General features: G+C 43.9%; 1 protein-coding gene across 1 annotated transcript in view; it reads right to left on the bottom strand.

Annotated features, from left to right (window-relative positions):
• The window catches only part of LOC137309960 (desmoglein-2-like), a 68,844-nt gene extending 62,337 nt beyond the window's left edge, over positions 1-6,507 (bottom strand). The window contains exon 1 of the mRNA XM_067977956.1: positions 6,330-6,507. Within this exon, the coding sequence (XP_067834057.1) occupies positions 6,330-6,374 (45 nt within the window). The 5' untranslated portion in view covers positions 6,375-6,507. The remainder of the gene's footprint in view (positions 1-6,329) is intronic.
• Positions 6,508-25,300: the final 18,793 nt, after the last annotated feature.

Here is a 25,300-nt window from a genome sequence, read left to right as displayed (position 1 = left end):
TTAAACTGCTGAAACCGAGGACGTATTCACTAATTTAAAAAGGTGCGCCATTTCACATCAACGTCCCAAAAGTCAAAATGGTGACTGACAGTTTCACAATTCCCAAATGCTACACTATTGAAGGATTACCAGCACAGTGAAAAAAAAAATCATATTTGATCTTGTCCCTATATGCTTCAAAAACAATTTAGAAACACTCCATAATAAGCAGCATTGGAGCACGCACATGCAACACCACTGAGTGATTTGGCGCAGGTTACATTTCCCAGATTGCTGAATTCCCAGATTCAATCTGCTGCTTTGGATAAGTGTTCGAGAGAAAGTGGGGGGGGGGATAAAAAAAAACAATGGAATCGCATCCATTGTGCTTCTCTTCACTTCTTTTGGGCTTAGAGTGACACTGGCAAAGGCCTTGAAACAGGCTACTGATTTAATATTTTGGTTTCAAATTGGTGCATGTCCCAGGGACAAACGATGGTTCTGTGATACCGTACCTACATCAAAATAAAAAAATACATGTGCGTACAACCAAAGAAAATGAGCATTTAAAAATAAACCAATTTCTTTCAAACAATAAATCAAAATATTTTATTTTTTGTTATAAACCCGTGAAGAATTTGGACAGTTACATGGGTAAGATGGGTATGGAGGGATATGGGCCAAGTGCAGGCAATAGGGACTAGCTTAGTGGTATAAACTGGGCGACATGGACATGTTGGGCTGAAGGGCCTGTTTCCATGTTGTAAACTTCTATGATTCTATGATTCTAAGAAGGTTTGAAATGCATGTTCTATAACAGCAAAACTACCTTTAGCTGTTCCAACCCAAATATTGCTCTTCCTCACAATATAGGATCATTTCCTTGCCACTTTTCTCTGACAATTTGTCTCCCCTCCTCTCCCGAAGGAAGTATCCTTCCTCGCTGGAGTATGGTGGCACAGTACCTCGTCTTCTCCCACTCCTCACCCAAGGGGCCATGTTTCAATGCGTGAGTCTTGATGGTGAACGCTGGCAACCTATTCAATTGGTGGGGGGGGATGGGGGCATGGGTCGTTACAGTGGAGCCCGATTCGACCCACACCCACTATCCACACATACAAACTTCCAGCATGGGTCACTGGGTATCATAGCATCATCATCCAAAAGTCTTCCACAGACATGTTAACAGTAAACAGGTAGTAAGAGGAGGGATGGGGCCGATTAGGGACCATAAAAGAGGCAGTGGGCATGGCTGAGGTATGAGATGAGTACTTTGCATCGGTCTTTACCGAGGAAGAAGATGCTGCCAGAGTCTCGGTAAAGAAAAATATGGTTAAGATACTGGATGGGCTAAAAATTGATAAAGAAGAGGTACTTGAAAGGCTAGCGCTACTTAAAAGTAGATAAGTCACCTGGTCCGGATGGGATGCATCCTAGGATGCTAAGGGAAGTAAGAGGGGAAATTGCGGATGTACTGGCCATAATCTTCCAAACATCCTTAGAAATGGGAGTGGTGCCAGAGGACTGGAGAATTGCAAATGTTACAAAAAAGGGTGTAAGGATAAACCCGGCAACTATAGGCCAGTCAGTTTAACCTCAGTGGTGGGGAAACTTTTGGAAACGATAATCCAGGACAAAATTAATAGTCACTTGGACAAGCGTGGATTAATAAAGGAAAGCCAGCACGGATTTGTTAAAGGCAAATCGTGTTTAACCAACTTGATAGATTTTTTGATGATGTAACAGAGAGGGTTGATGAAGGCAATGCAGTTGATGTGGTGTATATGGACTTTCAAAAGGCGTTTGATAAAGTGCCATATGGTAGGCTTGCTATTAAGATTGCGGCCCATGGAATAAAGGGGGCAGTTGCAACATGGATACAGAATTGGCTAAGTGACAGGAAACAGAGAGTAGTGGTGAACGGTTGTTTTCCCATCTGGAGAGAGGTTTGCAGTGGTGCTCCCCAGGGATCAGTGCTGGGATCACTGCTTTTCTTGATACATATTAATGACTTGGGCTTGGGAGTACAGGGCACAATTTCCAAATTTGCAGATGACACAAAACTTGGAAGGGTAGTAAACAGCAAGGAGGATAATGATAGACTTCAAGAGGATATGGACAGGCTGGTGGCATGGGCGGACACATGGCAGTTGAAGTTTAACACAGAAAAATGAGAGGTGATGCATTTCGGTAAGAAAAATGAGGAGAAGCAATATAAACTAGAGGGTACAATTCTAAAAGGGGTGGAGGAACAGAGAGATCTGGGGGTATATGTGTACAAATCGTTGAAGGTGGCAGGGCAGTTGAGAAAGCGGTTAAAAAAGCATACGGGATCCTGGGCTTTATAAATAGAGGCATAGAGTACAAAAGCAGGGAAGTCATGATGAACCTTTATAAAACACTGGTTCGGCCACAACTGGAGTATTGTCCAATTCTGGGCACTGCACTGTAGGAAGGATGTGAAGGCCTTAGAAAGGTTGCAGAGCAGATTTACTAGAATGATTCCAGGGATGAATGACCTAAATTACGTGGATAGACTGGAGAAGCTGGGGTTGTTCTCCTTGGAACAGAGAAGGTTGCGAGGAGATTTGATAGAGGTATTCAAAATCATGAAGGGTCCAGACTGAGTAGAGAGAGAGAAACTGTTCCCATTGGCAGAAGGGTCAAGAACCAGAGGACATAGATTTAAGTTGATTGGCAAAAGAACCAAAGTTGATATGAGGAAAAACTTTTTTTTAAACCTAGCAAGTGGTTAGGATCTGGAATGCACTGCCCGAGGGGGTGGTGGAGGCAGATTCAATCATGGCCTTCAAAAGAGAACTGGATAAGTACTTGAAATGAAAAAATGTGCAGGGCTGCGGGGATAGGGCGGGGGAGTGGGACTAGCTAGATTGCTCATGCATAGAGCTGGTGTGGACTCGATGGGCCAAATGGCCTCCTTAAGTGCTGTAACATTCTATGATTCTAGTAGGTACAGCACAGAAGGAGGCCATTTGGCCCATCATGTCTGCGCTGGCTGAAAATGAGCCACCTAGCCTAATCCCACTTTCCAGCAATTGGTCTGCAGCCTTGTAGGTCCCGGCATTTCAGGGGAACATCCAGGTACTTTTTAAATGTGGTGAGGGTTTCTGCCTCTACCACCCTTTCAGGCAGTGAGTTCCAGACCCCCACCACCCTCTGGGTGAAAAAAATTTCCTCAGCTCCCCTCTAATCCTTCTCCCAATCACTTTCAATTTATGCCCCCTGGTTATTGACCTCTCTGCTAAGGGAGATAGGTCCTTCCTATCCACTCTATCTTGGCCCCTCATAATTTTGTACACCTCAATTAAATCACCCCACAGCCTCCTCTGTTCCAAAGAGAACAACCCCAGCCTATCCAATCTTTCCTCATAGCTAAAATTCTCCAGTCCTGGCGACATCCTCGTAAATCTCCTCTGTACCCTCTCTAGTGCAATTACATCTTTCCTGTAATGTGGTGACCAGAACTGTACACAGTACTCAAGCTGTGGCCTAACTAGTGTTTTATATAGTTCCAGCATAACCTCCCTGCTCTTATATTCTATGCCTCAGCTAATAAAGGAAAGAATTCCATATGCCTTCTTAACCACCTTATCTACCTGTCCTGCTGCCTTCAGGGATCTGTGGACATGCACTCCAAGGTCCCTCACATCCTCTACACCTCTCAGTATCCTGATTTATTATGTATTCCCTTGCCTTGTTTGTCTTTCCCAAATGCATTACCTCACACTTCTCTGGATTGAATTTCATTTGCCACTTTTCTGCCCATCTGACCAGTCCATTGATATCTTCCTGCAATCTACAGCTTTCCTCCTCACTATCAACCACACGATCAATTTTTGTATCATCTGCAAACTTCTTAATCATGCCCCCTACGTTTAAGTCCAAATCATTAATATATATGACAAAAAGCAAGGCACCTAGTACTGAGCCCTGTGGAACCCCACTGGAAGCAGCCTTCCAGTCGCAAAAACACCCATCAGCCATTACCCTTTGCTTCCTGCCACTGAGCTAATTTTGGATCAACTTGCCAGCCTCACTTTGATCCCATGGGCTTGTACTTTTTAGGCCAGTCTACCATGTGGGACCTTGCAAAAGCCTTACTAAAATCCATGTAGACTACATCAAATGCACTACCCTCATCGACCCTCCTTAAAAAATTCAATCAAGTTAGACAGACACAACCTTCCCTGAACAAATCCATGCTGACTGTCCTTGATTACTCCGTGCCTTTCTCAGTGACGGTTTATCCTGTTCCTCAGAATTGATTCCAATAATTTGCCCACCACTGAGGTTAGATGATTGGCCTGTCATTACTCAGTCTATCCCTCGCTCCCTTTTTAAACAATGGTACAATGTCAGCAGTCCTCCAATCCTCCGGCAAAACGCCTGTATCCAGGGAGGATTGTAAAATAATGATCAGAGCCTCCGCTATTTCCTCCCTTGCTTCTTTTAACAGCCTGGGAGATATTTCATCCGGGCCTGGCGATTTATCTACTTTCAAAAGATGCTAATCGCCTTACTACTTCCCCTCTCACAATGTTTGTCCCATCCAATATTTCACACTCCTCCTCCTCCTTAACTACAATCTCTGCATCGTCCCCCTCTTTTGTGAAGACAGACGCAAAGTATTCATTAAGAACCATACCCACATCTTCCGCCTCCACACATAGGTTACCTTTTTGGTCTCTAATAGGCCCTTTGAAAGTGCTATCCCAATCAGTCCCATTCCCCTTGCTCTTTCCCCTGTAAATTTTTCCCTTCGAGTATTTATCTAATTCCCTTTTGAAAATTGTAAACAATTTTACAACACCAAGTTATAGTCCAGCAATTTTATTTTAAATTCACAAGCTTTCGGAGGCTACCTCCTTCCTCAGGTGAACGATGTGGAAATGAAGTCCACATCGTTCACCTGAGGAAGGAGGAAGCCTCCGAAAGCTTGTGAATTTAAAATAAAATTGCTGGACTATAACTTGGTGTTGTAAAATTGTTTACAATTGTCAACCCCAGTCCATCACCGGCATCTCCACATCATCCCTTTTGAAAGTCACCATTGAATCTGCTTCCACCGCCCTTTCAGGCAGCGCGTTCCAGATCATTACAACTCGCTGCGTAACAAAAAATATGTTTCCTCAAGTGATATCCTGGAGTGGGAAACCTAGCAAACTTTTCCCTCTCTAATTTAGGGGCATTGAGCCAATTGCTGTACTCCAACCACCCACTGTTACGGCTGGAATTGGCTAACTCGGCACAGGCTAGGAATTGAACCTGGAATTTTGGTCAACTGGACAAACTTCCTGGGTCATCATGATAACAATCTAACAACAACAACAACAACAACAACAACGTGCATTTATATAGCACCTTTAACATCCCAAGGCGATTCGCAAGTGCGTAATCAGACAAAATCTGACACCGGGCTACGTAGGGAGGTAATAGGACAGCTTGGTCAAAGAGATCGGTTTTAAGGAGTTTTTAAAAAGGAGGGGAGATAGAGGTAGAGAGGGAATTCCAGAGCTTCGGATCCAGGCACGGATAAAGAAAATTATAAGTCGTTGTTAAGATCCTGGGGGGGGGGGGAACAGCAGCAAAGGATACAATCTTAGCTCCCTCAAAATACTACAAGGCTAAGCTTCAGTATTATCAAAAGATGGAGAAATATCATTTGTGAATCACAATTTGCTGTCATGTTGGATAATGCCAATTTTTTATTACCTCTTAATTATTCCCTTTAACACTGTTCAGAAAAGTTATGTCATTATTCCTTCACCTACAAGGTGCCTGCTTCAATCCAGAATTAGCATGGGTTTCAGTAAAACAGTGGGTTGGACCAGCAACACAATGGGCTCCAGTTAAAAGGAGTGATAAAGACCACATTCTTTCAGGGATTTTAATGAACAAAGCGCTCAAGAAACCTTTGGAATAATAATTCGTGACAAACCTCCTCGATTTCAGCTCTGGGCCAGCAAAACTCAGGGTCGGGACATTGGGAAACAGTTACAAAGTGTGAGGTTTTAGGATCAAAACGAGTCATATCCCGTCTAAATGCACAGGGTTATTTTTTAGGGATTAGAACATTTTTAAATTAAAAAAATAAGCCTCATTCCATTTTTTTTAACACAGTCCTACTGAAAAAAAAGTGGCAACAATAAAAGTATAGCGAAATACACATATATATATATCTATATTTGCAAATTAAATTTAAAAAGCAAAGCGAGATGATAGGAAGATACATTTAAAAGTTGCAAAATACAAATCCAAACAAAGGAACAGCGCCTCTTTCTTTTCAAAAAATTTTGCCCCAAAACTTCACCAGACACTGAAATCCTCACCATAAAGAGGAAGAAGTAGTGAAGTCTTCGTATAATCCAGGCCATGCTTGTTGGCTCTCTCTCTGTGTTCCTCCCAATCTTCTTCGGTGGGCTTTGATACAACAGCAGCCGGTTCCCTCACTCGTTGCGAGGAACTCTCCTGCTGTACCTTCACCTGTTGAGAGCAAGCACACAGTGATTGAAGGACGAGGCTGGTTCAGGTTTAAGAATTGGTCGGGACCGTGCCCAACCCTGCGGGCGAGGGATGCTGGTTTATACAGAGAGAGAGAGAGAGAGGAGCCCAGGTAGATAGAACAGAAACCGCCCCTGCCTGCTTTCAAGTCAGGGCGTTGGTTGACACCAATCTCCACCCTAGAAACCGTAAATAAAAATCAAGCAACATTGTGCCTCCGGACAGTGTGCCAAAACACTTAAGTTACAACAGCAAGGAAGAAAAAAGAAAGCACTAGTGAACAATATTATTAGCACAGCCACAACCTTCATAGGCTAACCCTCCAGGATTGTCCTGGAGTCTCCCAAGAATTAAACATTAATCTCCTGGACACTGGTGGGAGCAACACATTGCTTCTGTCTGAAAAATCACACACACATTAAATTGTCTTTTTCATTTTCTTTCAACACTTTTGTTTATTAGTTACAAAAATATTGGGGTGGTGGAAAAGGCTATTTGACCGGGTGGGGCGGGTTGGAGGCAGGAGGTCATGTGATGAAACCTCCAGGAATACGTCCAACTTGAGTTGGCAACCGGAGTTCTGCACCCCAAAGATTAATGTGTGTTTTCTCTTTTCAGATGTTGCGACAACCTGTGGTTTGTTTCCAGGGTATCTAATTGTTTATTGTCATAACCACAGTTCAGGTGTGATGTGGAGATGCCGGTGATGGACTGGGGTGGACAAATGTAAGGAATCTTACAACACCAGGTTATGGTCCAACAGTTTTATTTGAAAATCACAAGCTTTCGGAGCTTTCCTCCTTCGTCAGGTGAGTGTGGGATTCTAAAATCGCATAGCATATATTAGGCTGGGAGACGATCACAGCAATCAAAGGTGTCTTTGGTGTTCAGACAGGTTAGCCATGGAAAAAATTACATCTCAGTATACTGAATACACAATGGGTCAGATTACAAAGACAGAGAGAGAAAGAGACCTGAAAGGCAGAGAGAGAGAGAATGTCCAGTTGTATTAAAAACAGATAATTTTTTCTTTCTGCTGGTGGGGTTACGTGTAGCGTGACATGAACCCAAGATCCCGGTTGAGGCCGTCCTCCTGGGTGCGGAACTTGGCTATCAATTTCTGCTCGGTGATTTTGCGTTGTCGTGTGTCTCGAAGGCCGCCTTGGAGAACGCTTACCCGAAGATCGGTGGCTGAATGTCCTTGACTGCTGAAGTGTTCCCCGACTGGGAGGGAACCCTCCTGTCTGGCGTTATTTGCGCGGGGACACTGCGTTTTTAGAATCCCTCACTCACCTGACGAAGGAGGTAAGCTCCGAAAGCTTGTGATTTTCAAATAAAACTGTTGGATTATAACCTGGTGTTGTAAGATTGCTTACAGTTTAGGTGAGGAGGGGTTTACAGTTCTGGTCGACTCAAATCCCATTCCTTTCCCTTGGAAGGCAAGAAAGAAAGAACTTGCTTTTCTGTAGCGCCATTGAAGACCTCAGGACATCCCAAAGCGCTTTACAGACAATGAAATACTTTTTGAAGTGTAGTCACTGTTGTAATGTAGGGAAACACGGCGGCCAATTTGCGCACAGCAAGATCCCACAAACAGCAATGTGATAATGACCAGTAATCTGTTTTTTTTAATGATATTGGTTGAGGGATAAATATTGGTCAGGACACCTCCCCTGCTCTTCTTCAAAATAGTGATATGGGATCTTTTAAGTCCACCTGAGAGGGCAGATGGGGCCTCGTTTTCATAGAATCATAGAAAGTTACGGCACAGAAGGAGGCTATTTGTCTGTGCCAGACAAAAAAGAGCTATCCAGCTTAATCCCACTTTCCAGCTCTTGGTCCCTATCCCTGTGGGTTACGGCACTTCAAGTGCACATCCAAGTACTTTTTAAATGAGTTGAGGGTTTCTGCCTCTACCATCCTTTCAGGCAGTGAGTTCCAGACCCCCACCACCCTCTGGGTGAAAAAAAATCTCCTCAGCTCCCCTCTAATCCTTCTACCAATTACTTTAAATCTATGACCCACCATGGTCACTGACCCCTCTGCTAAGGGAAATAGGTCATGGAATCATAGAATCATAGAAAGGTTACAGCAGGAAGGAAGCCAATCAGCCATGCTGGCTCTATGCAAGATCAATCCAGCTGGTCCCACTCCCCCGCCCTATCCCTGTAGCCCTGCGCATTTTTTCCTTTCAAGTACTTATCCATTTATCTTTTGAAAGCCACAATTGAATCCGCCTCCACCACCCCCTCAAGCAGTGCATTCCAGATCCTAACCACTTGCTGTATAAAATTTTTTTTCCTCATGTCACCTTTGGTTCTTTTGTCAATCACCTTAAATCTATGTCCTCTGGTTCTTGACTCTTCTGCCAATGGGAACAGTTTCTCTCTGTCTACTCTGTCCAGACCCTTCATGATTTTGAATACCTCCATCAAATCTCTCCCAACCTTCTCTGTTCCAAGGAGAACAACCCCAGCTTCTCCAGTCTATCCACATAATTAAAGTCCCTCATCCCTGGAATCATGCTAGTAAATCTCTTCTGCACTCTCTCTAAGGACGTCACATCTTTCCTAAAGTGCGGTGCCCAGAACTGGACACAATACTCCAGTTGTGTTTTATAAAGGTTCATCGTGACTTCCATACTTTTGTACTCTATGCTTCTATTAATAAAGCCCAGGATCCCATATGCTTTTTTAACCACTTTCTCAACCTGCCCTGCCACCTTCAATGATTTGTGTACATATACCCCGAGATCTCTCTGTTCCTGTACCCCTTTTAAAGTTGTGCCCTCTAGTTTATATTGCCTCTTTTCATTCTTCCTACCGAAATGTGTCACCTCGTATTTTTCTGCGATAAATTTAATCTGCCACATGTCCGCCCATTCCACCAGCCTGTCTATATCCTCTTGAAGTCTATCACTATCCTCCTCACTGTTTATTACCCTTCCATGTTTTGTGTCATCTGCAGATTTGGAAATTGTGCCTGTACACCAAAGTCCAAGTCATCAATATATATCAAGAAAAGCATTGGTCCTAGTACCTAACAGGGATGTTATGCTGGAACTGTATAAAACACTAGTTAGGCCACAGTTTGAGTACTGCGTACAGGAAGGATGTAATTGCACTAGAGAGGGTACAGAGGAGATTTACGAGGACGTTGCCAGGACTGGAGAATTTTAGCTATGATGACAGATTGGATAGGCTGGGGTTGTTTTCCTTGGAACAGAGGAGGCTGAGGGGTGATTTGATTGAGGTGTACAAAATTATGAGGGGCCTGGATAGAGTGGATAGGAAGGACCTATTTCCCTTAGCGGAGAGGTCAAAAACCAGGGGGCATAGATTTAAAGTGATTGGTAGAAGGATTAGAGCGGAAATGAGGAATTTTTTTTTCACCCAGAGGGTGGTGGGGGTCTGGAACTCACTGTCTGAGAGGGTGGTAGAGGCAGAAACCCTCAACTCATTTAAAAAGTACCTGGATGTGCACATGAAGAGCCGTGACCTGCAGGGCTACGGACCAAATGCGGGAAAGTGGGATTAGGCTGGGTGGCTCGTTTCTCAGCCAGCACGGACATGATGGGCCAAATGGCCTCCTTCTGTGCCGTAAATTTTCTATGATTCTATGATTCTAGTACCAACCCCTGAGGAACACCACTGTACACCTTCCTCCAGTCCGATAAACAATCATTCACCACTACTCTCTGTTTCCTGTCACTTAGCCAATTCTGTATCCATGCTGCTACTGCTTCAATCTTGATGCCAAGCCCATCATACGGCACGTTATCAAACGCCTTTTGAAAGTCCATATACGTCACATTAACCGCATTGCCCTCATCTACCCTCTCTGTTACCTCATCAAAAAACTCTATCAAGTTAGTTAAACACAATTTGCCTTTAACAAATCCGTGCTGGATTTCCCTAAACAATCCACACTTGTCCAAGTGATTGCTAATTCCGTCTCATAGAAGTTTACAACATGGAAACAGGCCCTTCGGCCCAACATGTCCATGTCGCCCAGTTTATACCACTAAGCTAGTCCCAGTTGCCAGCACTTGGCCCATATCCCTCTATACCCATCTTACCCATGTAACTGTCCAAATGCTTTTTAAAAGACAAAATTGTACCCGCCTCTACTACTGCCTCTGGCAGCTCGTTCCAGACACTCACCACCCTTTGAGTGAAAAAATTGCCCCTCTGGACCCCTTTGTATCTCTCCCCTCTCACCTTAAATCTATGTCCCCTCGTCATAGACTCCCCCACCTTGGGAAAAGATTTTGACTATCTACCTTATCTATGCCCCTCATTATTTTATAGACTTCTATAAGATCACCCCTAAACCTCCTACTCTCCAGGGAAAAAAGTCTCAGTCTATCCAACCTCTCCCTATAAGTCAAACTATCAAGTCCCGGTAGCATCCTAGTAAATCTTTTCTGCACTCTTTCTAGTTTAATAATATCCTTTCTATAATAATGTGACCAGAACTGTACACAATATTCCAAGTGTGGCTGTACTAATGTCTTGTACAACTTCAACAAGACATCCCAACTCCTGTATTCAATGTTCTGACCAATGAAACCAAGCATGCTGAATGCCTTCTTCACCACCCTATCCACCTGTGACTCCACTTTCAAGGAGCTATGAACCTGTACTCCTAGATCTCTTTGTTCTATAACTCTCCCCAACGCCCTACCATTAACGGAGTAGGTCCTGGCCCGATTCGATCTCCCAAAATGCATCACCTCACATTTATCTAAATTAAACTCCATCTGCCATTCATCAGCCCACTGGCCCAATTTATCAAAATCCCGTTGCAATCCTAGATAACCTTCTTCACTGCCCACAATGCCACCAATCTTGGTGTCATCTGCAAACTTACTAACCATGCCTCCTAAATTCTCATCCAAATCATTAATATAAATAACAAATAACAGCGGACCCAGCACCGATCCCTGAGGCACACCACTAGACACAGGCCTCCAATTTGAAAAACAACCCTCTACAACCACCCTCTGTCTTCTGTCGTCAATCCAAATTTGTATCAAATTGGCTACCTCACCTTGGATCCCGTGAGATCTAACCTTATGTAACAACCTACCATGCGGTACCTTGTCAAAGGCTTTGCTAAAGTCCATGTAGACCACGTCTACTGCACAGCCCTCATCTATCTTCTTGGATACCCCTTCAAAAAACTCAATCAAATTCGTGAGACATGATTTTCCTCTCACAAAACCATGCTGACTGTTCCTAATTAGTCCCTGCCTCTCCAAATGCCCGTAGATCCTCTCTCTCAGAATACCCTCTAACAACTTACCCACTACAGATGTCAGGCTCACTGGTCTGTAGTTCCCAGGCTTTTCCCTGCCTCCCTTCTTAAACAAAGGCACAACATTTGCTACCCTCCAATCTTCAGGCACCTCACCTGTAGCTGTTGATGATTCAAATATCTCTGCTAGGGGACCCGCAATTTCCTCCCTAACCTCCCATAACGTCCTGGGATACATTTCATCAGGTCCCGGAGATTTATCTACCTTGATGCATGTTAAGACTTCCAGCACTTCCCTCTCTGTAATATGTACACTCCTCAAGACATCAGTATTTATTTCCCCAAGTTCCCTAACATCCATGCCTTTCTCAACCGTAAATACCGATGCGAAATATTCATTTAGGATCTCACCCATCTCTTGTGGTTCCGCACATAGATGACCTTGTTGATCCTTAAGAGGCCCTACTCTCTCCCTAGTTACTCTTTTGCCCTTTATGTACTTGTAGAAGCTCTTTGGATTCACCTTTGCCTTATCTGCCAAAGCAATCTCATGTCCCCTTTTTGCCCTCCTGATTTCTCTCTTAACTCTACTCCGGCATTCTCTATACTCTTCAAGGGATCCACTTGATCCCAGCTGCCTATGCATGTCATATGCCTCCTTCTTCTTTCTGACTAGAGCCTCAATCTCCCGAGTTATCCAAGGTTCCCTACTTCTACCAGCCTTGCCCTTCACTTTATAAGGAATGTGCTTACCCTGAACCCTGGTTAACACACTTTTGAAGGCCTCCCACTTACCAGACGTCCCTTTGCCTGCCAACGGACTCTCCCAATCAACTTCTGAAAGTTCCTGTCTAATACCATCAAAATTGGCCTTTCCCCAATTTAGAATTTTAACTTTTGGGCCAGACCTATCCTTCTCCATAGCTATCTTAAAACTAATGGAATTATGATCACTGGTCCCAAAGTGATCCCTCACTAACACTTCTGTCACCTGCCCTTCCTTATTTCCCAAGAGGAGGTCAAGTTTTGCCCCCTCTCTAGTCGGGCCATCCACATACTGAATGAGAAATTCCTCCTGAATACACTCAACAAATTTCTCTCCATCCAAGCCCCTAATGCTATGGCTGTCCCAGTCAATGTTGGGAAAGTTAAAGTCCCCTACTATTACCACCCTATTTTTCTTGCAGCTGTCTGTAATCTCCTTACATATTTGCTCCTCAATTTCCCGTTGACTATTTGGGGGTCTGTAGTACAATCCTATCAAAGTGATCTCTCCCTTCTTATTTTTCAGTTCTACCCATATAGACTCAGTGGGCGAACCCTCGGATATATCCCCTCTCACTACTGCCGTGATGTTCTCCCTAATCAAGAACGGCTTATTGTTTCTAAAAATTTCCCCACCAATGAGGTTAAACCAACTGGCCTATAGTTGTTGGGTTTATCCTTGCACCCTTTTTTGAACAAGGGTATAACATTTGCAATTCTCCAGTCCTCCCTATCCACTCTATCTCGTCCCACCATAATTTTATACACCTGAATTAAATCTACCCTCAGCCTCTTTTATTCCAAAGAAAAACAACACCAGCCTATCCAATCTTTTCTCAAAGCTAAAATTCTCCAGCCCTGGCAACATCCTCGTAAATCTCCTCTGCACCCTCTCTAGTACAATCACATCTTTCCTTTAAAGCGGTGACCAGAATGTTTTAACGTCTCATCTGAAAGACGGCACCTCCGACAGTGCAGCACTCCCTCCGTGCTGCACTGGGAGTGCCGGCCTAGATTTTGTGCTCAAGTCTCTGGAGTGAGGCTTGAACCCAGGACCTTCATTAACTAAGGTTAATGGAGATACCCCTCCCTTCAATTTTAATGATACTCTTGCTCTATTTTCCGTGAGAGAGCAGCTTAACGTGTTGGGAGATAAACTGAACACGGCGCTAAAGGGTAGATGGTTTTTGTAACATTTATGTTTAAATGAAAAAAATGTAACTTGTTGATACTTGTCTGTCACTTAAAATAGTTCCGAGCCACATGCAGTTAAATTGACTTTGCTACTGACATTTTGTTACGAAGGCAAGGCTGCTTCAAAAATACCTCAACAAACTTTGTTTGCTCAACACTGAACGTGAAGAATTTAGTACAAATTGCATCACTATAATCCCCTTTAATTTCTTATGTGCCACCTTTTTGAAATAAAAAAAATGCTCAACTCTCTGCCCCCTTTCCCTGGTCATGAGGAAGACAAAATTCTCTCTACCGGTATAACATTGAGGAAGCTCCATGACCACGTCACCAAACACTTGGTGCTTTTCTTTGGCTTCCGCTCCCACTTGGTTAAACACTGCAAATACTCCGTGGGTGACTGGCTGACAGTGACAGTCTCTCCAAAGGGTTAACTATTTGGCACTAAAGATTTTGAGAGGACACACAGAAATGGGATTTTCTGTCCAAAAGCACATTCGCGCGTTCAACTTTATATATCTAAATACCGCCCCTCCCATCCCCCATTCAACCTATGTAACAACCCTACCTGGTTTTTCTCAATTGGAGCAAATTTTGATTCATATATGATGTGAAATTTCTCCATAGCCTCGCCCCTCCCTATCTCTGTAACCTCCTCCAGCCCTACAATCCTCCGAGATCTCTGCTCTCCTCCAATTCTGGCCTCTTGCACATCCCCGATTTTAATCGCTCCACCATTGGCGGCCGTGCCTTCAGCTGCCTAAGCCCTAAGCTCTGGAATTCCCTCCCTAAACCTCTCTGCCTTTCTATCTCTCTCTCCTCCTTTAAGATGCTCCTTACAACCTACCTCTTTGACCAAGTTTTTGGTCATCTGTCCGAATATCTCCCTATGTGACTCAGCATCAAATTTTGTCTGATAATCGCTCCTGTGAAGTGCCTTGGGACGTTTTATTACTTTAAAGGCGCTATATAAATGCAAGTTGTTGTTGTTGATGTCGAATAGTCAGTCTGACACCATAGAGGTGGATATAGGATCAAGAGAAGTGGTGGAGTGATAGGGGAAGAATTTGGGCCCTGTTTCCCATGTTTTTTGGTGCAAAATTGACCAATTTAGCAGCATGATGTCCCATGGCCCAAATGGTGCCTGAAATACCTTCGACGCCATATTGGTTCGGGCAATGTTCAGGTGTCCCTGGCGGCCGCCTTAAATGGGTGTTCAGTACCTTGCATGTGCGAATGAGGGGCCGAACGCCTCTTTAAGGATCCCACTCTGAAGTTGGTCAAAAACTAGGTGGAGCTTGTGCTGTGTAAGCTCCGACGTGTTTTTCAGATTCTATGAGTTGCCTAACTAGCAGTCCTTGAAGGAAAAGCTGGAAGCTGCTGAAGATGTTTACATAGGATATTGTCATATAACCCTATTGTCCTTATATTGGGATATTATAGGATATCGTCATATATCCCTATTGCCCTTTTATGGGGGTACTATAGGATATTGGCTTATATCCCCATTGCCCTTATTTGGGGGTACTATAGGATATTATCATATATCCCCATTGCCCTTATATGGGGGTACTAGAGGATATTATCATATATCCCCATTGCCCTTATATGGGGGTACTATAGGATATTATCATATATCCCCATTGCCCTTATATGGGGGTACTAGAGGATATTGTCTTATATTCCCATTGCCCTTATATGGGGGTACTATAGGATATTATCATATATCCCCATTGCCCTTATATGGGGGTACTATAGGATATTATCATATATCCCCATTGCCCTTATATGGGGGTACTATAGGATATTATCATATATCCCCATTGCCCTTATATGGGGGTACTATAGGATATTATCATAGATCCCTATTGCCCTTTTGTGAGCAAATTGGCACAGGGTCAATAGGATCAGGGAGATGAATGTGTGGCTCAAAGATTGGAGTGGGAGAAGTGGGTTTTGATTCGTGGGGCACTGGTACCAGTACTGGGGAAAGAGAGAGCTGTTCGGTTGGGATGGACTACACCTGAACCATGCTGGGACCAGAGTTCTAGCGAATCGAATAACTAGGGAGGTGGATAGGGCTTGAAACAAAATAATGGGGGGAGGGAGGGTCCCAGTGGAGAGAAATCTAGAATGCTAAAGAGAAAAGACAAGGAAGCAGTGCAGGAAAGTGATTGGGGTAAGGATAACCAGATTGTGTCAGGAAGGGACAGAGCAAACAAAAGAGTGCACTAACAAATAGGATCCGGGTAAGAAAAAATGGTAATAAGACAAATAGGGCCATATTACAAAAAAATGTTAAGATGTCTAAAAATGTTAAAAAGACAAATCTAAAGGCACTGTATCTAAATGCACAAAGCATTCGTAATAAGGTAGACAAATTAACAGTGCAAATAGATGTAAATGGATATGATATAATAGCAATTACAGAGGCATGGCTGCAGGGTGACCAAGGCTGGGAGCTGAATATCCAAGGGTATTAGATATTTGGGAAGGGCAGGCAAAAAGGAAAAGGAGGTGGGGTGGTGTTGTTGGTAAAAGATGAAATCAGAGCAATAGTGGGAAAGGATATTGGCTCAGAAAATCAAGATGTAGAATCAGTCTGGGTGGAGTTAAGAAACACCAAGGGACAGAAAACACTGGTGGGAGTTGTCTATAGGCCTCCAAACAGTAGTAATAATGTAGGGGACGGCATCAAACAGGAAATTAGAGATGCATGTAACAAGGGTACTACAGTAATCATGGGTGACTTTAATCTACATATAGACTGGCCCAACCAAATTAGCAATAATACTGTGGAGGATGAATTCCTGGAGTGTGTACGAGATGGTTTTTTTAGATCAGTACGTTGAGGAGCCAACCAGGGAACAGGCTATCTTAGATTGGGTATTGTGCAATGAGAAGGGGTTAATTAATAATCTTGTTGTGCCGGATCCTTCAGGGAATAGTGACCATAACATGATAAAATTCTTCATTAAGATGGAAAGTGAAGTAGTCCAATCCGAAACTAGGATCCTAAATCTAAACAAAGGAAACTACGAAGGTGTGAGGAGTGAGTTGGCTATGATAGATTGGGAAGCTTCATTAAAAGGCATGACGGTGGACAGGCAATGGCTAACATTTAAGGAACAAATGCATGAATTGCAACAATTATACATTCCTTTCTGATGCAAAAACACAAAAGGAAAAGCGGCCCAACCATGGCTAACAAAAGAAATTAAGGATAGTATTAGATTCAAAGAGGAGTCATATAAAGTTGCCAGAAAATGTAGCAAGCCTGAGGATTGGGAGCAGTTTAGAATTCAGCAAAAAAGGACCAAGAGATTGATTAAGAGGGGAAAAATAGAGTATGAGAGTAAACTTGCAAGGAACATAAAAGTGGACTGTAAAAGCTTCTACAAGTATATAAAAAGAAAAAGATTAGTGAAGACAAATGTAGGTCCCTTACAGTCAGAAACAGGAGAATTTATAATGGGGAACAGGGAAATGGCAGAGCAATTAAACAAATACTTTGGTTCTGTCTTCAAGGAAGAGGACACACATAACTTCCCAGGAATGCTAGGGAACCAAGGACCAGTGAGAAGGAGGTTTAAAGGAAATTAGTATTAGTAAAAAAAGATAGTGCTTGAGAAATTAATGGGACTGAAAACCAATAAATCCTGAGGGCCTGATAATCTGCATCCCAGAGTACTAAAAGATGTAGCCATGGAAATAATGGATGCATTAGTTGTCATCTTCCAAAATTCTATAGATTATGAAACAGTTCCTGCAGATTGGAGGGTGGCAAATGTAACCCCACTATTTAAAAAAGGAGAGAGAGAAAACAGGGAACTACAGACCAGTTAGCCTAACATCAGTAGCAGGGAAAATGCTAGAGTCTATTATAAAGGATGTGATAACAGGACACTTAGAAAATATCAACGGGATTAGACAAAGTTAACATGGATTTATGAAAGGGAAATCATGTTTGACAAACCTACTGGAGTTTTTTGAGGATGTAACTGGTAGAATAGATAAGGGAGAACCAGTGGATGTGATTTATTTGGATTTTCAGAAGGCCTTTGATAAAGTCCCACATAAGAGGTTAGTGTGCAAAATTAAAGCACATGGGATTGGGGGGAATATACTGGCATGGATTGAAAATTGGTTAACAGACAGGAAACAGAGAGTAGTGTTGACCGGAGGTCACCGGTTACGGTTACTGGCTTAGTACACAGAGGAGAAGAGTCAATTCTCTCTTAACTCTCAATTCGCTTTACTCTATGTGCTGATGATAGTCAGGAATACCGTGGCTTCATCAACAGGCTACACTCCTTGTAGACTCATGACAGGAAGGGACATGAGGGGAATGGAGGGGTTGGTAGGTTTGGATTTGTGCGAACCCAAGGTAGACCACATTATATCAGAAAAATGGGTACAACAGCTAGTAGAAACACTAAAAAGAAGCAAATTATGTAGCCGCTCACCAACAGGGAAAGAAGAGACAGCAAAGCAAGGCTTATTTCGATGCAAAAGCCAGCCCGATAGAGTTGAGCCCCGGACAGAGAGTAATGATTAGAATACACCAGCCCACCTCATTCTTGAGTCCAAAGTTTGCCGGTCCCTATGAGATAGCAGACAAAGCTAGCCCATCTGTATACAAGATATTAACGGCACCAGATAAGAGTGGCTGGTACCACATTAATCAGCTAAAGTTGGTCGGAGAAAAACAAGATAATCATCATTGGCATGTGCTGCTCGATGCTAACGATGTTCCGAATTCCGAAGGTCAGGGAGATCAAGAACAGGACCAGCTACAGGTCCAAGAGGAGGTGATTGACAACAAATTTGACACTGTCCATTCACATGCAGAGGCGAATCCAGGGAAAAAACAAAAGAAAAATAAAACAAAGAGGGGGAATAAGTGGGTTCGAAGAAACGTACGGTTAGAATCTGAAACAAATTGGGAACAGGATACGGACGGTCTGGCTCAGTATATGGAGAGACTGGACTTAAAATAGTACTTAAAAGAAACTGTACATAAGAACAGAAATTACACTTGTTTATTCCAGGTCCAGCCGAGAATGAAGGGGATGATGCATTTTGTTGCTATCGGATTGATCGTCATCAGAACTGTGGTTGAACCTGCCTCGGAGCCGTCACGACGAATGAACGTGCCTGAAGCAGTGTCGACGGCGGAGGGATATCCCGAGACCAGGGACAGTGGGAATAAATGGGTCTTTTTCGGGGTGGCAGGCAGTGACTAGTGGGGTACCGCAGGGATCAGTGCTTGGGCCCCAGCTATTCACAATCTATATCAATGATTTGGATGAGGGAACCAAATGTAATATTTCCAAGTTTGCTGACGACACTAAACTAGGTGGGATGATGAGTTGTGAGGAGGATGCAAAGGGGCTTCAAGGCGATTTAGACAAGTTGAGTGAGTGGGCAAATACATGGCAGATGCAGTATAACGTGGATAAATGTGAAGTTATCCACTTCGGAAGGAAAAACAGGAAGGCAGTGTATTATTTAAATGGTGATAGATTGGGGAATGGGGATGTACAAAGGGACCTGGGTGTCCTTGTACACCAGTCACTGAAAACAAACATGCAGGTGCAGCAAGCAGTTAGGAAGGCAAATAGTATGTTGGCCTTTATTGCAAGAGGATTTGAGTACAGGAGCAAGGATGTCTTACTGCAGTTATACAGGGCCTTGGTGAGACCACACCTGGAATATTGTGTGCAGTTTTGGTCTCCTTACGTAAGAAAGGATATACTTGCCATAGAGGGAGTGCAGCGAAGGTTCACCAGACTGATCCCTGGGATGGCAGGACTGTCGTATGAGGAGAGATTGGGTCGACTCGGCCTGTATTCACTCGAGTTTAGAAGAATGAGAGGGGATCTCATTGAAACATATAAAATTCTAAAGAATCTTACAACACCAGGTTATAGTCCAACAATTTTATTTGAAAATCACAAGCTTTCGGAGGCTTTCTCCTTCGTCAGGTGAAAGGAGAAAGCCTCCGAAAGCTTGTGATTTTCAAATAAAATTGTTGGACTATAACTTGGTGTTGTAAGATTCTTTACATTTGTCAACCCCAGTCCATCACCGGCATCTCCACATCATATAAAATTCTGACAGGGCTAGACAGACTGGATGCAGGGAGGATGTTTCCCCTGGCTGGGGGGTCCAGAACGAGGGATCACAGTCTCAGGATATGGGGTAGGACATTTAGGACTGAGATGAGGAGAAATTTCTTCACTCAGAGGGTGGTGAACCTGTGGAATTCTCTACCACGGAAGGCTGTGGAGGCCAAGTCACTGAATATATTTGAGAAGGAGTTGGATAGATTTCTAGACACAAAAGGCATCAAGGGGTATGGGGAGAGAGTGGGAATATAATATTGAGTTAGAGGATCAGCCATGATCATATCGAATGGCGGAGCAGGCTTGAAGGGCCGAATGGCCTACTCCTGCTCCTATTTTCTATGTTTCTATGTGAGGTATTATGGGACATTATCATATATCCTTTACTTCTAATATGTCTGAGGAGTAGGAAGCACTGAAAATATCTGATTAATACTCTTTATTAAATCAACTCAAAGACATAATAAAACATATCTCTTGACATGCAGTTTATATGAGATTTATGTACCAATTATACTCACATACCCCAGGAGATGTCGTCTCTGCTGCTAACGCCAGCCTCAGAAAGAGTGGATTGAAGACTCCACCCCACTGACCCTCTCCTTCAAGGTGGCTAAAGTTCCCCAAACTGTGTGAAGCTTTTTGTATCTCTCGTTTTAAACCATTTTTAACAAATAAAGCATCCTAATCATCAACTAGCACATTGGTTAATTCTTACTGAGTTTTAACTTTGTTGTGCAGTTTATGACCCTTCGGTCATCGAACAGATTGCCACACAGACAATCACAGGGGGCAATATGTCCTGGTCAATACTCTGTTAAATTGTCATCTCAGCGACCTTTGTTTTCTATCTTTGTGTCCGCTGTGGCTCAGTTGGTAGCACTCTCGCCTCTGAGTTAAGAAGATTTGTGGGTTCACAGCCCTACTCCAGAGACTTGAGCAAAAATCTAGACTGACGGTCCAGTGCCAGTACTGAGGGAGTGCTGCACTGTTGGAGGTACTATCTTTTGGATGAGAATTTAAACCGTGGCCCTGTCTGCCCTCTCAGCTGGATGTAAAAGATCCCATGGCACTCTTTTGAAGAAGAGCAGGGGAATTCTCCCTGGATTGCACCAAACTTGGAAGTGTAGTAAGCAGTGAGGAGGATATTTATAGATTTCAAGAGGACATAGACAGGCTGGTGGAATGGGCAGACACATGGCAGATGAAATTTAATGCAGAGAATTGTGAAGTGATACGTTTTGGCAGGAAGAACGAGGAGAGGCAATATAAACTAAATGGTACAATTCTAAAGGGAGTGCAGGAACAGAGAGACCTGGGGCTATATGTGCACAAATCTTTGAAGGTGGCAGGTCAGGTTGAGAAAGCGGTTAAAAAAGCATACGGGATCCTGGGCTTTATAAATAGAGGCATAGAGTACAAAAGCAAGGAAGTTATGTTGAACCTTTATAAAACACTGGTTCGGCCACAACTGGAGTCCAATTCCGGGCACTGCATTTTAGGAAGGATGTGAAGGCCTTAGAGAGGGTGCAGAAAAGATTTACTGGAATGGTTCCAGGGATGAGTGACTTTAGTTATGTGGAAAGACTGGAGAAGCTGGGGTTGTTCTCCTTAGAACGGAGAAGGTTAAGAGGAGATTTGATAGAAGTGTTCAAAATCATGAAGGGTTTAGATAAAGTAAATAAAGAGAAACTGTTCCCATTGGCAGAAGGGTCGAGAGCCAGAGGACACAGATTTAAAGTGATTGCCAAAAGAACCAAAGGCGACATGAGGAAAAACTTTTTTACGCAGTGAACAGTTATGATCTGGAATGTGCTGCCTGAAAGGACGGTGGAAGCAGATTCAATCGTGGCTTTCAAAAAGGAATTGGATCAATACGTGAAGGGAAAAAATTTGCAGGGCTACAGGGAAAGTGCGGTGTAATGGGACTAACTGGATTGCTCTTACAAAGAGCCAGCACTGGCTTGATGGGCCGAATGGCCTCCTTTTGTGCTGTAACGATTCTATGACTCTTCCATGGTGTCCTGGCCAATATTTATCCTTCAACTAACAACACTCAAAAAAAACAGACTCTGGTCATTATCGCATTGCAGTTTGTGGGACCTTGCTGCAAATTGACTGCCGCGTTTCCTACATTACGACAGTGACTACATTTCAAAAAGTACTTCATTGGCTGTAAAGCGCTTTGGTGTGTCCCGATGGTTGAGAAAGGTGCTATATAAATGCAAGTCTTTATTTTTCGTTGCTCTTCCTGAACCGCAGCTTTTGTCCTGGGGTGTCATTGTGATCGAAAGATGAGATCTGCCAGCATACAGGTCAAACCAACTATGATTTACTCATGTACTTTAACCATAATTGCTACATTAGCCATTCTGTTTTGGTTCCATATTAAAAAAAAATGTAAAAACGTATCTATAGTCTTACACAAGGCAAGTAATCTTTGTTTCACTTACCTTAATGTGGAGCCAGGAGGAGCAGGAATGTTCCTCTTGTCTCCAAGACAAGGCCGTGGGCCGCTGCTGGCCAGAGCTTCCCCCCTTCCATTCGCCTTCCCCGCACCCCCTTTCCAAGGCCTGCCTGAGGGCCAGTGCCCGGCCCAAATTGTTCTGTTGCAAACTGGAGACTTGCTTAGTCTCCGCATCCGCCAGAATGATTTAGGCGAGGCCAGAGGCCCCAATGTGGGACGTGCCTATGAATGCTGACCCCTCTCCCCACTGCCTGATAATTACATCACCAAGGGACCACATATGCATGAAGAAGAGGAGGGATCCCCCTTTGGGGAGCTCCAGAGCTGACTACACCTGGAGAGAAAGAGAAGCCATTGTTGGAGGGGCGCTGGGTGTGTTTGGACAGGTAGGATTGGAACCATGGTTCGGCAATCTCATGGAGCTGGACAATGAAGTAGAGGAGAGGCAATGAGGAGAATGGCATGGTCGGTCATATCAAACTCTGTGAAAAGGTTAAGGAAGACAAGGGGACATAATGCGTCATACTCACAGCCCCATGTGGCGTACACATCCCCCTATCGAACTGGTTCATTAAGGTTTTCAGTCTGTGCAGCACACTCCAGTGGCTTTTTCAACCTTCCTTGCAATGGTCTCCTTCAATTCTTGCTTCTTGTGCATCCCCGATTTTAATCGCTCCCCCATTGGCGGCCGTGCCTTCAGCTGCCTAGGCCCTAAGCTCTTGAATTCCCTCCCTATACCTCTCCGCCTCTCCGCCTCTCTCTCCTCCTTTATGACACTCCTTGAAACCTACCTCTTTGACCAAGCTTTTGGTCACCTGTCCTAATCCCTTTATGTGGCTCGGTGTCAGATCCTGTTTGATAATCGCTCCTGTGAAGCGCCTTGGGACGTTTTACTCCATGAAAGGCACTATATAAATGCATGTTGTTGTTGTTGTCTGTTTGACCATATGTTAACTCAGTATAGTGCTCTCATGGTGAGAAACTATTAAATGTTGGTGTTCAGAGAGATCTGGGGGTCCTCGTACAAGAAACACAGAAAGTTAGCATGCAGGTGCAGCAAGCAATTAGGAAGGCAAATGGCATGTTGGCTTTCATTGCAAAGGGGTTGGAGTACAAGAGTAAGGAAGTCTTGCTACAATTGTACAGGGCTTTGGTGAGACCAAACATACAGTTTGCATACAGTTTTGATCTCCTTATCTAAGGAAGGATATACTTGCCTTAGAGGCGGTGCAACAAAGTTTCACTAGATTGATTCCTGGGATGAGAGGGTTGTCCTATGAGGAGAGATTAAGTAGAATGGGCCTATACTCTGTGGCATTTAGAAGAATGAGAGGTGATCTCATTGAAACATAAAAGATTCTGAGGGGGTTTGACAGGATAAATGCTGAGAGGCTGTTTCCCCTGGCTGGAGAGTCTAGAACTAGGGGGCATAGTCTCAGGATAAGGGTTTGGCCATTTAAGACTGAGATGAGGAGGAATTTCTTAACTCAGAGAGTTGTAAATCTTTGGAATTCTCTACCCCAGAGGTCTGTGGATGCTCAGTCGTTGAGTATATTCAAGGCTGAGAGCGACAGATTTTTGGACTCGAGGGGAATCAAGGGATATGGGGATCGGGCAGGAAAGTGGAGTTGAGGTCAAAGATCAGCCATGATCTTACTGAATGGCAGAGCAGGCTTGAGGGGCCGTTTGGCCGACTCCTGCTCCTATTTCTTATGTTCTTATGTTCATGGGTTTGTTGGACAGCACCAAATTTCATACTGAAGAAGTTATCATGCTGAAGGAGTAATGGCCCTGCAGTCAAACCATACCTTGAGCATCGTGATCATTTGTGAAGAAAGAAGGGAAGCAGCTAAGCTTTGGAAGTAGTGCAGAGAAATGTTACAAGTCGAATCTTGAGTGTCAAAGGACTGAGTCAGGAGGAAAAGTTGACATGTTGTCATTAATCTATTGTTTAAGCTCATTATGATCTTTGCGGTCTTGAGGATAACTAGTCTACTAGTTCCTGCAGCACGTAGGTTGTGTAGGAAATGGTTGTGTAATGCTGTGTAACCAGTGCTGGTGGAATCTATCCTTAGTGTGACTGCACTATTTAACCTCAGCGAGAGTAAAACAGGGAAAGCGCTAAACAAAAATGTATTACATTGATAACGTGATGCGTACAAAGAATTTGACTGTGACAGTAAAATAGTCGTCATCAAGAGGCAAAGTTACTGTCAAAGAATTTTAAATAATGCACATTACGTGCATCTGTAGGAACTTGTGAACAGGAGGAGGCCATTCAGCCCCTCGAGCCTGTTTCGCCATTCAGTTAGATTTTTAAAAATTCGTTCATGGGATTTGGGCGTTGCTGGCAAGGCCAGCATTTATTGCCCATCCCTAATTGCCCTTGAGAAGGTGGTGGTGAGCCGCCTTCTTGAACCGCTGCAGTCCGTGTGGTGAAGGTTCTCCCACAGTGCTGTTAGGAAGGGAGTTCCAGGATTTTGACCCAGAGACGATGAAGGAACGGTGATATATTTCCAAGCCGGGATGGTGTGTGACTTGGAGGGGAACGCGCAGGTGGTGTTGTTCTCATGTGCTTGCTGCCCTTGTCCTTCTTGGTGGTAGAGGTTGTGGGTTTGGGAGGTGCTGTCGAAGAAGCCTTGGCGAGTTGCTGCAGTGCATCCTGTGGATGGTGCACACTGCAGCCACAGTGCGCCGGTGGTGAAGTGAGTGAATGTTTAGGGTGGTGGATGGGGTGACAATCAAGCGGGCTGCTTTGTCCTGGATGGTGTCGAGCTTCTTGAGTATTGTTGGAGCTGCACTCATCCAGGCAAGTGGAGAGTATTCCATCACACTCCTGACTTGTGCCTTGTAGATGGTGGAAAGGCTTTGGGGAGTCAGGAGGTGAGTCACTCGCCGCAGAATACCCAGCCTCTGACCTGCTCTTGTAGCCACAGTATTTATGTGGCTGGTTCAGTTAATTTTCTGGTCAATGGTGACCCCCAAG

Source organism: Heptranchias perlo, chromosome 3, assembly GCF_035084215.1.
Source record: "Heptranchias perlo isolate sHepPer1 chromosome 3, sHepPer1.hap1, whole genome shotgun sequence".
Lineage (NCBI taxonomy): Eukaryota > Metazoa > Chordata > Chondrichthyes > Hexanchiformes > Hexanchidae > Heptranchias > Heptranchias perlo.
Note: the sequence above shows the minus strand (reverse complement) of the source record. Positions and strands in the feature narration are given on the sequence as shown.